The following is a 14,108-nucleotide window of genomic DNA, read 5'->3' on the forward strand; positions in this document are numbered from 1 at the left end:
TCCCACATCATGGGACAGCCTGGCCCCTCAGCCAGCAGGGGGGCCGGGGGGGGCGGGGGGGAAGCTGTGAAATAAGAAACCTTACACATGTCAGCAGGACCCACAACTGAACTGGCTTTGTTGGGAAATATATATAGCCGGCTGCACGAAAAGCAGCTGACACCAGGGTGTCTTAAGGATTGCACACACAGTTGTTGGCTATCTGCAGTCTTTATGATTAGTAATAGCGAGCAATTTTTTCCCCATTGACCACGGCAGCGGGCAAAGGCTCAGTAGGTCACTATACTCTTTCGGCCAAGAGCTATCAAGGTCATCACTCGGAACACCAGCCACTTGCAAACTTCAACTAAAACCACAATTGAATACACATTTTCTGATGACAGTACCAGCTTAAGCAGTGCCCCATCCCTCTGCACTGCAGCCTCTTTGCCAAGACAACTGTTTGTGCAGCTGTACAACGAAACCCATGAAGGAACTGACCTAGTTCAGCCTTCAGCCTCACAACCATATGGTAAAAAAAGGCAACAGCAAAAAAATGCAAGTAATACTACCTTTGAATGCCCAAACCCCCCTGGGATGAGTTCAGCTACTACAGCAGAAGTGATATTGAAACAAATCCAGCTCATCAGGTATCTGCATGTATTGTTCTGTGGCAGGGTAGGAATCCACCTTAGTGAAGAGCTTGCACTTTTAAATATTGGGGCATCTTGTCCCTCTTAAAAGAACTTGCGCTCCTACTTTCTTGCCTCTTCCAGGTATCAAATCCTCATCTCTTCCCCCCATTCTGCCTTCTCCTGACACACAGGTCTCTCAAAGCTGCTGCCCTAAAAACAACTCGAGTTCACTTCCTTGACATACCTGGTCCATACACAACCATTCTTGACAAGAGGATTGCTGATGTGAATGTTAGCAGTAAAGCAGTATTTTAATAGCAGCAGCAGCAGCTAACGCTAACTCTTCTTTGCATAGGCAAAGGGGAATAAAAACCTCTGGTCTAGCTGTTCAAGGTACCAATTTTTCATTCTCCTAAAAGAGTAGATTAAATTGGGCTTGATGCATGGCAAGGGACAAACATGGGCAGAACTGACTGAGATAACGCACACAGTTCGCAATATGAAGTCTCCTAATCCCCACCCCAGTACGCAATCCATTAAACTGCCCCAGTAATAATGATATTGCTGCTTGTGTTCCTAAACTTTTCCTTCTGTTTTCCCGTATCAGGTACTTGCAGGTGATAGTTATGGTGCTAGCTCTTTGTCAAAACTGGTGGAATCAAAATAGCTAAGCAAATCGATACTATTTTATGTTGCCTGTGCTCTTCAAAAACCAAGACTAGCACATCTGAAAGCACGTACAACTTTCTACCAACCAGACTGCTTCTGTTAATTCTAACGCTGTGAATAAAAAACACCAGCACAAGTATATACCTGTCATTAGCCATGGCTACTGGTTGGCCCCGATATATCCTGCATAAATTCAGCAAAACAGCTCTAGCTACAGTCTGCCTCTGACTTCTGTGAAATGAATAAGCCTGACATAGCACCTGAACAGATACAGATAGTCCTATGGAGCGTAGGCTCAGCCCACACTTAGTCTGGAAAAGTAATAAACTTTAAACATTATTTTAATATTTTTTTGTTTTGCTGTAGCATGTCCTTTATAGCCTGTCAAGTGCAAGAAGGGCTTGCTTTCCACAGTAAAAATTTAGAGCAGCAACTGTACACAGCGCTCTTGCATTGTGCCAGCGGCCGCACACATTCCCTATTTATGTTTGGGTGTCATATAAGAAATCAATCAACATTTTCGCTAAAGCATTCTGCTCCCTCCACTTTGAGTCTCCTTTTTCGTCTTCCACCTTTCTTTCATGCCTCCCCCTCCCTCTGAGTTTCTTCAAAGCATCTGGGAGCATTTGGAAGTAATTAGACCTAGAAGGGAAATGTTGGCCAGGCTGAGAGACAATGACAAGTGCCAGGAACCCTGGGTGCCCTTTCTAGCCACTTTGAAGTTCATTCAGATGGTACAAAGCTCCGTTTTGCTTTGTTTAAAAAAAAAAAAAAAAAAAAAAAAAAAGGAGGAAGGGAATGAGGCATGACAAGCCCATTGAAAAGGGAGCAGGTTCCTGTGAACTGACAGAGAAACTGAGAACTGGAGGAAGAAACATACTATCAAAGAGACCGACAAAAAGGCCTCCTATGGCCACTGTGCTTTATTACATCTACAAATTGTGCCGATGCACACGTTGTTCAGAGAACAATTGTCTAATACAGGGAAAATGGAAAACATGTTATTACCTTAACATAGAACCCCAGCAATCCAATATGAATCACTGATCCATGGAGAAGACTTCAAATAAAATACAGAACCATGGCTACTGTGGCACTATAGAGTTCATCTCCAGTGTAAGTGCAATTCTAACCAACAATAGTCATCTCCTTGCAACATCTGCAGGAGGCAAACTTCTGGACTAGTGCTCCCCTCTGCACACTAATTGCACTGCAGAGAACAGCTGCTCTGCTGTGGAAACATTTGGAGCATAGAAGGCCATAGATCGAAGGTCACGTGAAGAGACCTTTTTACTGGATTTTTTTTTCTTCCTCACCCTAACTGTAATTACTGATGTTAATTATATGTAGTGAAAATAAAACACAGAGCTTGGGGCAGAAGCAACCTCCACATGCATTCCATTAACCTGTGTTCTCTGTTAACAAGATTCTCGCAACTGAAAACAATACAAGTGCAGCAGAGCAAGAGGTTCACAGAAAAAGCCTACTTGAACTGTTTTAAATGACCTACATGGTTCCTCTTCACTCACTTTCCAGCCATCTGTGCCCAGAATTATCAGCAGCACGAACCCCAGCCAGCAAGAAGCAGAGAGAAGTCTTGCTCCAGGCAGCACTTAACTGTAGGTAAAACTGAATCAGATTGTGTCTTGCTGCTAAGAATTCAGGCAGCTAGACTCAAGTTATCTCTGAAGGTAGAACTGGGAGGATTTGAATTTAAAAATATGGACAAAGTCCTTCACAGAAAGTACATAGGAATTATTTCCCCCTTAATTCTCTATTTGTATTTGCATGCAAGAAACCTTAAATTTAACCTCTAGCCATGCTTCTGTAGTCACGAAGACCACAAACAGGCCTCCTACTCCTCGAAAAGGCAAAACTGGCATCTGAAATAGCAATTTTCTATTTATAACTAATGTTCATACAGATTAGATCTCTCCAGGGCCCACCAGCCATTTCTTACACATTCTGAGTAAGTTCATCAGGAAAGAGCTGGCTGCTCACTGATCCAGCAGCCCAGAATGTTTCATCTCTTCCCACCTACAAAATAAACATAAGAGCATTAAAACACTTAACCACGTAATTTGCACCATATCATTTCTCATTAACATGATCTGGTCGCTCAGGGTTCTACACTACTGTGCTCAGGCAACAATCGGGTAGCATGTAGGAGCACTTCTTAGGGAGATGGAATGGTGAATACATCTAACTTTTGGAGCGGGGAACTTCATCCTGCATGTTATTAACATGCATGTTAAAGCATGTTATTAACCTTTCATACCAGCTGTTAATGGGTAACCTGCACAGGTAGGTGAGATGTTATTTTGTACTTTATCCAGATAATCTTTACTTGTGAAAGAAAGTTCTATGCTTCAGTGGAATGCTTCAAGCATACTGGAAACAGGAAACAGAAAAGATACCGTTTCCCACAAGATCTGCATCAGTATCTCAGTACCAGTCTAAAACAGACCAGCCACGGCACGGAAACACACCAACCCACTGTTGCAGCCTCCCAACAATCACTTCACGCTTTATGCTATGCTTGCTGGAGCCAACAGCCTCACAGTATCTTCTAGAATAAAATACAAAAATCCTCATTCAGGAAGTTAACCTTTGGCATTATTAGCCAGGGAATTCCATATAATTCTTCCTAGTTGTATTGCCGTTAAGGGGGTTGATTGAACTTTTGGGGCTTTTTCCTCCTCTTTGCCACTGCATCAAAAAGTGAATATTGCCAATAGTTTAATTCAGGAATCCTTCTAGTTACTTCATATTTTGTAAAAGTTCTCATATAAAGTCACACATAAGCTATTGGTTCTGAGACTAAAACCAAGGCTGCAGTTGTCTGATCAGGACAAACCAAGAAAAAATTCATAATGGAAACTTGGTTGCAGTCTTAACTATGGGAAACCACTATTGTTTTGCAGTGAAGATTAAAAACAGAAAGACCAACTCAAAAAACTCAAGAGAAAGAAAAGTACTAAACCAGACTAAACCAGCAAAGCAAAAAATAACAAGAGGTTTAACAGATGACACGGGCCCTTGGTATGTAGAATATCATGCCTATTAGTATTGGAACTACACTAGCATAGTTAAGAGCTCAGAACACTAAGCCCAGAACATAGTTAAGAATGCTGCAAGCATATGGATTAGACAGACTCAGTACTGCCCAGAGCCTGCATTCAAATACTTCAAGACTGAGGTTTAAGTCACAAACTGATCTGTGATTGACAAGCATCAAACGTCCTGCAAGCCTTATGTTGACATCTTCAAGAATATCGTCAACATCCAACAAGTTTGGCACAGAGGAGCCTACTTTTCTGGGGAATTCAAAGTGAGAAGAGCTCTCCTCTGATTTCATGGTACCTGGCAGCTTCAGCCATTTGGGTATTTTCCCAGGGGCCCTTCTCGGCACCTGTGGAGCTTCACGCACACTTGCTGGTTCTGGCTGCTTATCGGTCCTTTTGTCACTTCCCACTTCTGGTTCAGACAGGGAGGGAACTATTGATTCTAAAGATGATGAAGCAGAAGGATCTGATGATTTGGACAAACGTCTGAGGAAGAAAATAAGCAAGTAGAATTAAGCTTCATTTTTTCATAACAGCCCCTTGTACCACCCACCACCTTTGAACTTTTAAAGTCAGATCGAAAAGGCTCTTCTTTTTCATGATAAAAGCCCTACAGTTTACTTGAGTTAGTCACTGAAATCCTACTTTACAAAGAAGGACTCACAAAGCTATGAAGTCAAGTATGGCAGTACGACTGTTTCGGGGGAAAATAAAGTCCTAGTATCGTCAGAGCACATTTCTTTGTAGTAAGATGGACCTGTTTCTTGCTTCCCATCCCTGAAATACTCACCCACTTGCAACTCGATTCAGTCCCAACGTACCTGGCTACTAATAAATCAGCTGCAGAAGGGGAAACTGCAGAGCCCAGCAGGTCTGATTTCAGGTAACAATCTGTTTAAAAGTGAAATCCAAACGCTTGTTTGGTAACATAGAGACATCAATCACCACAGAATCACACAGCTCTCTGCTCAGCACATACCTGCTGTATACTATAGTAAGTCTCCATCACCTCCCCTCAACTGACACAGGACGCTTTTTAACTATGACAGTTTCTTTCACAACTCAAGGTGCCCTATTTCATCATTCAAACCTCGAGATCTTGCTATTTTCTTTCAGTGCTCACTGCATCTCAGAAACTTTTCTGTGAAGCCAGAGCATGCTTTCATCTCTGGGAGAAACAGAGGTTCTAAGCATAAACCAGACATGTCAAAGAACCAAAGACTCAGACCTGTTCTCCCATCTCCAGCTAGTCCACTACGACAGGAGGTCTGTAAAAGTGTTTCATAGCCGTTTGTCCCATTAACTTTTTGAACAAGGGAATCTCCTTCTATAGAGTTGTTGTTCTATCATTCTTGTCCCCATAGTAGGCAACGCCTACTCCAGAGCCTAACAAATCTCCTAAGAAAGTTAGTAGGTTTGCATTTGTGCTCAAGCTAACTGACCAAGCTGGCTCTGAAGAGCTTCGGCCATTTGGAATAGGAACATTTACCAGCATCCGCGAGGACTGCATTATCTTTTGTCAGAAGAACTCTGAACATAAGGATGTAATTCTTCTGGGTCTACTATAGGAGCTATACAGTCAGCCGAAGAAGAGAGGAAATTCACTCACCCCTGCGCTCCTCAGATCCGAAGTGAATGACAGCAGTTGGAAAGAGTTTAGCCTGCGGCAAAAGAGGAAAAGAAGAGATCATTGATTGTAGATGCTTTCACAGTTCACCGTGAACATTAGAGGCAGGTTAGACAGCTACGGACAAATTCACAGAGTTTAAGCTGAGGTCACTGAAACATCTATAATTCAGAAAAGGCTAAATTTGTGTAGAGCACAGGGCAGAGTAAGACATGAAGCAAAATTTTACCATCTATTCTACTGCACACAGATGATGAGAACTGTACAGCAAGCACTCATTGCGCTGATGACCTGCCATTTGTTTTCGTCTGTTCCCATCTCTCAGGCCATTATATTTCACCCACATTCTCCACTGCTGAGCAGATAACATGAATATGACTAAGAATCTTCTGAGACCTGAGTGGCTGATAGGAAGAGAAGGAAAATCCAGCTATGCCCTCAGAAATCTATTCTGGATTATTCCATTTATACACTGTCTCTAGTTGGAATTTGTCTAGTTTCAACAGCTTTCCAGGATGCAGTCTATCCTTTTGTAAAACCAGCCTGAATTCCTAGCTCCTGCTTGTCAGAATACTTGCCGTATTCAAGCATTTTTTTCACCCCTTTAGTTCATTATGTGACCTAGATAACTGTAGGACTGTCTTTCTCATGTCTTCGTTTATCAGTCTGATGATCTTTATTTCATCTGCAAATGTTATTAGTGATTTTGTATTTATATATCTACCTCCAAGCCAGATAAAAAATAATGAACAGAGTATACCCAGAACTAATTCCAACAAGACACCAGCATAAGTGATCTATGTTTTTCAACAATTCCTCTCTATTATTTGAGATGTCAGTCGGCCAAATCATAATCCATTTAGTGTGTGCTTTTTTGTGGCACACCTTAAAAAAAAAAACGACAACCACATATAGGTCACGAAGCACTGAATCAAGTGAAAGTTAAAGTACATGAATTTATTGCGTCTGTGATCTCACAAGTACTGTCTCCATATAGAAACACCTATGATAAAAGGACAGTGCCACAGTGCCCTGGCTGACCACATCAGTGGATAGGTGGGAGACACTGCCTGTCTCACTGGGAATGGCCCCAGAAAAGCAGGCACCACATTACCTTGAACCTTATCTTTTCACCTACCTCTTCAGTGCTCCACAACAACTAGCAATTTCTCGTCAACCACATACACAAAACCCACATTAAACAGAGTTTCCATTAGCTCATAATCTAAGAGAACAAACTCTTCCTTCTGCAACCTAGAGATGCAATAAAGCCAGAGTCAGCTTTTGCTGACCATTAACTACCACTCCACAGAGAAGACACGCTCTCTGCGGGGGGGGGGGGGGGGGGGAAGGTGGAAATGTCCACAATTCTAGTCAGCAGGCCAGGTTCCTAATTCAACCTGTTCATAAATTTACCACACTGCTTTATACTTCAGTTTCCCCCATTTTAAGGTGTATACCGATCGCACAGGAAGAATGAGATGGCAACTGATGTCTCTCAAGTTACTCAAACATAATGCACCAGGTAGCATCTGGCTTGTTGCAGTTCATTTGTTTTTCTCTAATTTTAAATAGCAACAACTATATAGCCATTATCACCATCTTCTCCTTTCATTGCTTTACACTCAGTCTCTTACATCATGGGTAAATAGCTTTATTTAACTACCTCTGCATAAATATATACTGAATAAAATCAAAAAATATGAATTATGTTCAACATACTAACACATTAAATGACATTATACTGTTGAGAAGTAATTTGTTAGTAACTCAAATGATGACCTACTGAATAAATAATTGTAAACACAAAAGAAACTATTTTCAACTAGCCCTACATAATATATAGGATCAGATTTAAGCCAATAAGAAACTGATCACAATGTAATAAAATTCAACATCATAAGAAATGGAAACATATGAACAATTAACGCAAAGACCATATTTTAGAGAGTTAAAGTTAAGCATGCCAATTAAAGACCTGGAAGTCAGAGGAAACGGAAGTAAAATCCTTAGCTATTGAATGCTTAGTTGTTGAACAAACATTACTTGGAGAAATGGAGTCTTAGAAATGCTACACAGCCCTAACTAAAAAAAGCAAGCAGGGAAGCAAGCATTAAAGCAAACTAGCAAATGTTATAATTTACCCATAATTAAAAAAATAACAAAGATCTTTCAACTTTGGTAGCTAATATTTCTGAGGTCAGTAATAAGGAATGAAGCAACAGAATGGGTGTACAGAAGGAAATTCGGAGAGCTGAAACACAATTCAAGGATTAAAACAACAAAAAGTTACAATAAGTTCAGATAAAGGAAGTCCCTAAAATAATTGGCTGGGCCACCAATTATTAAGATTAAGGAATTCAATTAAAGAAGAGAATTTCAATGACTTTTTTGGATCAGTTTCATCATCAAAGAGACTTGCAGAAGAGTAACTTTGTTCTCGATCTCTAACAAACTACAAGGTGGGCAAGACCAAGCAGCTAAAAAGACAGAAATATCCTGCAACTTCATTGCCACCACAGAATTATGGAATGGTCGAGGTTGGCAAGAGCATCCGAAGATTGTCTAGTCCAAATCCTCCTGCTCTGAGCAGGGTCAGTCAGAGCAGGTTTCTCAGGACCATGGTGTCCAAGTTAGGTGCCGAGTATCAACAAGGACAGAGACTCCACAATCTGCTCAGGCAACCTGTTCCAGCATTAGACCACCCTTTCAGTGAGTTTGGGTTTTGGGTTTTCCTCCTTTTATTTCAACGGAAGTTCCTGTACTTTGTGTCCTTTTATTAGGCACCACTCAGAAAAGTCTGGCCCATTCTCCTTGCTGTTTTCCCATCATGTTTATTATACACGTTGACAAGGCCCCCACAGAGACTTCTCTTTTCCAGGCCTAACAACCCCAACTCTCTCTGCCTCTCCCCATATGTCAGATGCATCAGGCCCTTAATTTTCTTTTGGTCCTTTGCTGGGTACCAAAGAAACTGTAAAACTGGACTTGCAGTCCCGCTGGTTCAACCAAGGAATCACAAAAGCAGCTGCAGGTAAGTGAGGAGAGTACCTACCTACGAAGCTTGCTCTGCCACTTACAGTGAATACGGTATGACACCACATACTGGAAGAAAGTGAAGCAGTAGAAAAACTGATGCTGGAACTGTGTGATACACTAAAAAGCACTACATCACCATGTCCAGACAGTACATCCAAGGGCTCTCAAGGGACCGCAGAGCAAGAGATTTAAAATTATTAATCTACGCGCTAAAAAGAGACACTGCTGCAAGCACAGGCTTGTATTTTTAAAAGGGTTTGAAGGTAATATGCAGAAGATTAATACGATACGGTATAACCAGTTGTACCAGTATGGATTCCGAAAGAAAAATATATTTACTACCAGAATTAACACATCAGTGTAATACTACATAAAGAAAAACTAGCTGAAACAATTACTTTAAGCTTTCAGAAGACCTTATACTAAGAGACAGGTCAAGAAACCAAATCATCATAGTGTAAAAGAGCCAAGTACTGTCATAGCCAGAGCTATACAGAAAATGTTGATTAATGGTCTACGTTTACCCTGGCTAAACAATAACACTAAATTTCTCACCTTGATCCAATAAATAAATAAAGAGATAAAAGCAAGCAACTGCCCCTCTTTGTATCATTAATGCATACTTAGGAATTGTGCAGGGCAGGCTGCCTGCTCTGGAGTTTTCTTGAACCTCTGTTGCCACCATCAGCAGAGTTGGGATACTGGAATGAGTCCTTGGACCTGATCCGGCACAGCAACTACCAGAACTCAAAGGAACTCTGATCTTCATGGAGCAGCCTGTGGATCGCTACCTAATACACAGACTAATAAAACTGTATTAACTGGAAGCAAAATGAAACGGCTTCACCCATCTTCCTGACTACAAACTTCAAATGAGTATGTGGTATTACAATTTTTTTTACATTAATCCAGAGCCTGTAGGAGACTTGCACACACAGTATGGCCTACATCATGTTAGACTGAAGCAGGAGGCATTCATCAGTCTACTCCAAGTCTCAGCTCCTGCTAAAGTGGCCAGACATCTTCACATCCTTGAACTGACATTTTAGCAGAAATCATTATTTATTAGGTCTTTTAACATTTCATTCCTCAGTCAACAGGGCCTAGCCTGCTCCAGTCACAAAGACGGCTCTCCATAAACTTTTTTAATTAAAAAGTACCAGACATGGTTTAGAAACCCCAGAGAAAACTCTCGCAAGAGCTTTGATGTTTCCGCTGCATTCGTCTGAAGGGATCCCTCTATTTAGGAAACGGGTGCCTTAAAAAGCCCCCCCCCCCCAACAAACTTACACTCAAGCCCTTTTACACACAACATCCTTTTCATGCCAGCTGCAAGTTGGAAAATGAGGTTTTTGTAGCGTGTTAGTGTTGGAATTTTTTAATAACCTCCCCTCTTTTTCTCCCCCTCCCGACCAATTATCTTGGTAAATAATTAACATTCTGAAGGAGATAAGTAAGCACAGCATCTCAGAGCTCAAAGCCCTTTAGTTCAAAGCCCTGCCCTTTTCTCTTCGTTTCCCTGCTGCCGCCACGGAAACTTCCTTGTCAATCAAGCTCTGGGCACACACATCAAAGCTTCAAGTGGGAATGGCCCCAAGGGGTCAGAGAAAATTCATGGCAGGGACTGCATGAGGCACAAAGAGAAAAAGAGAGTGAGAAACACAGACCAAGAGCTAGACAGACACTCTGAACCACGCAAACAGACAGAATGTGTCCCAATATAAACCTCTACCCTATTTACTCACAGGTTGACAAATAACCATAGTTCTAAGTTTCAGGATCCACCTACACAACCATTTCCCACTGCTGGCAAAACATCAGTCCAAATGTTTCAGTTCAAAATCTTTTAATTGAAAGAAACTTCAAGGAACCAGACAGCAGCTCACAAGTATACAGAATGCAACCTCCTTCCCATGGCTCATTTCCCTGCATCCCTATCCTTTCCTAGGGGTCAGCCAAAACACAGTCCCCTCTTGCCAAATCTACATCCAGTAGAGTTCTTTTTCTTTAATTCAAATAGACTATTGGCTCATTCATACAACTCTTTGTCTAGCTTCCTTTGTGCAGGATTCTCAGGTACCATCCCAATTTCAACACTTACTGAGGGTTCAGTAATAGGATGTAGGGATGCAGCTAGCTACGTCTCACTGATCACCCCAGGAATTCTCCAGCCAGGCACTGGCAGGACACAATGCTGTCTGAGAATTTTTTTAACACAAAAGTATTTAAATCAGCACCAATTTCACATTTTAAAAAAAAAAAAAAAAAAAAAAAAAGAAGCCAGTGGAATGATCCCACTGGCCAAGGAATGTCTTGGCATAAAGATGAGAAGGCTTTAGTAGCTGCAGTCCAGGAAAACATACAAACCCAAAGTTGGAGCCTTTAGCATTCTCTAACACTGCTAAGAATGCAAGGATCAAATATTGGGCAGACCATTACCTGAAAACTATATTCTCGAGTCAGCTGGTATTTCCTCATTTGCAGTTGTTCTAATGCATATATCAATGTCTCTAGAAGAACCACCCTGCAGTTCTTAACCTCACTGCATAGGATTCTGATAAGACTATCTGTGAATCAAAACAGATTTAGAAACCTCTTAAGAGTCACTGAGCCTGTCAGATTGACCAAAATAATCATAGGCTGTTTGAAACAAATATTCAAAAAACTCCATTTGGTTATATGCAAAGAATTATTACAATATGAACGAATCCACAGCTAGTTACTATACTCAAATATCCAGCCTTTTTCTTCATTGCTGCTTGGATTTCCAGCCAAAGATACAATGCCATTCTGACTGGGAAAAGAGATGCTATTAATCTATTGAATTATGATGTTCAAATCACACTGCGCAAGGCACATTTAACAAGATACAGTTAGATTATTATTTTTATTGCAACAGCCACAGAAATTCAATTGAAAATGGTGTCCCATTGTGCAATTATATGTATGTAACGAGCAGCAACATGAAATGTAATAAAGCATGAGCTTTTGGGGGTTTTGTTGGTTTGGGTTTTTTTGTACAGATGAAAAACTGAGACCTAAAGAGATTAACTTATTCAAGGTCACACAGGATGGCAGTAGCAGAAATGAGAACTAAATACATAAGTCTCCAGAGTCCCATCCAAGGCCTTACTCACAGGACAGTTTTCTTCTGAAGGGATCAGAAAGTGACTGTTGAGGCAAGAAGTTGAGGAAGCCAATGTCCTTCTTACTGTCCTCCCCATTTAAGGAGTATCATTCCAAATGGACCAACTCCTCAGATTTTAAAAAGATCTAAATAACACAGCTTCATCAATTTACTTACTTACAGGTGCAGAAGTTTAAATGAACGCTTTCCATCTCTGAAATCCAAAGACCAGTCCGTTACTCAAAAAGCCACATTTAGTCTGAAACTATATAGCTAAGTAACTCAAAGTTTTATTTCAGACAGGCAGAGTGCAGTTACACAGACACCACAGTGGTGAGCATGGTTTATGAGAGCAGGGCATCCTGGCCGTAGAGTGATTGGGGCTACTGCATCTTGCATTCCATGATAAAAATACACTAGATAAAAAATCTACACTAGAACAAAATTCCCCTCTGAATCCAGTTGCAATACACAAGAGAAACATTTCTGCTTTCTTTTACTGCGTGTTTTTGTAGCTTGTTCTCTAGAGCAAAGAAAAGACTTCAGGCAGAACTCTCCCCAAATAACGTCTCAATACTTCCGCCTTCACTAGCTCTCTCCAGACATACACATTCAAAAAATCCCAGAACAGAGTATTGCAAAATACGTACGTTATTACCATGCAAATATTCTGTTCACTGACAGAGTGATGCTTTCAGACCAGGCAGAGACTGCTGTCTAAGGGGAACTTGCAGCTGCCAGAATAAGAAGCATTCTTTCCGTTACATGATCTGAAAAGATTAGAGTGCCACAGGTCTGCTGTTAGTTTGATGTTAAAAGATGAATAAGAAAATAAGCACTTCAAAGGAACACGCGCATGGAAGGAGAAACCCAAGCTACCAACATGAAATACTGCATAGTACACACACCCCAAACACATAAACTAGCTCTTGGAAAATTCAACCGGAAAGCCGGTGGATCAAAAGCTTCTCCAGCAAGACTGCAAAGCATCGCTGAAACAGAAATAAACACTACAGGCATGGTGAAAGGGGCAAACTGCCTTAAGTGGTTCGTGTTTATAACCTGAGAACAAAGCTGCTCAATGTGGACTGCAACTGCCAAAGATGATGGATATTCTGCAGCCAATATGGAAGAGGTCTGATCCAGCTAGAGCAGGGGACCTTTAAAATTCATAAGGCAAAGATAAGATTTGAAAGCACTATTTTGAGAAGGCTACTTAAGAAGGAATCCAGGTATAAAGAGCCCTTGAGCCGAGATCAGAAAGATCTGGCCTCCGACATTGACAGTACAAGAGAGAACGTTTCTGGCGGAATTTCCACCCTTAACTCAGTCGTACAGGGAGGCCCTCACCTGCACTGTAGTGCCTAACCTTACTCGGAGTCAGCATAAAAAGCAAGTATGGACAGCCTTGGCAAGCATGGTTAACAGACCTCACAAGACAAACTGCATGCAAGACTGCTACCAAAATCTAGTCAAATGAGAAAATCCTGAATGGGTAAGTCAAGGGCTAAGACTTCATACAGGAAGGTGAACGCCATCCTCTGGGCTGGATGAATTTCACTATTAATTACAATTTTCTTTGCTAGTGAGTGGAATAACCACAAGGCTTGCCACTGGAAATACCTCCGACAGACCGACTCTGATGAAGTAATTTTTTCTGAAATTGCATTCAGACTCTTGCCAAAAGCAGAGAAGGCTTCACACTGCTCAATTCGTAGTCGGCTTCACTGAACAAGCATGCCAGATGTATTGCCCAAACTGGCATTAACAAATAGGATATGGAAACAGAACCAAAGGCAAAGAAAGGAACAAACAGCTCCTCTGGATTTCTGCCCCATGGTACACGCCAGAGGAAACACTCACTGCACTCTAAGATCTGATTAGAAGATCTAAATATTTATGTAGAAGCCTGTGGATTCCTTGAGCTCCTCTGAAGACAGACGATGGCCTCCTGCCCTCTTTGCTGC

The 14,108-nt window shown here is 41.3% G+C and overlaps 1 protein-coding gene across 4 annotated transcripts in view; it reads right to left on the reverse strand.

Moving 5' to 3' along the window:
- Positions 1-197: 197 nt before the first annotated feature.
- ASPSCR1 (ASPSCR1 tether for SLC2A4, UBX domain containing) overlaps positions 198-14,108 on the reverse strand; it is a 50,691-nt gene continuing 36,780 nt past the window's right edge. For 2 of the 4 annotated variants that reach the window (XM_054846113.1, XM_054846112.1), the window contains 4 exons: positions 5,958-6,009; positions 5,170-5,239; positions 4,647-4,834; positions 198-3,320 (listed from right to left, as the gene is read on the reverse strand). In XM_054846113.1, the coding sequence (XP_054702088.1) occupies positions 3,307-3,320; positions 4,647-4,834; positions 5,170-5,239; positions 5,958-6,009 (324 nt within the window). In that variant the 3' untranslated portion in view covers positions 198-3,306. Of the gene's footprint in view, positions 3,321-4,330; positions 4,835-5,169; positions 5,240-5,957; positions 6,010-14,108 lie in introns of those variants that run through there. The other 2 variants (XM_054846110.1, XM_054846111.1) reach the window with 1 other exon arrangement.

This window comes from Grus americana, chromosome 18 (genome assembly GCF_028858705.1).
Source record: "Grus americana isolate bGruAme1 chromosome 18, bGruAme1.mat, whole genome shotgun sequence".
NCBI lineage: Eukaryota > Metazoa > Chordata > Aves > Gruiformes > Gruidae > Grus > Grus americana.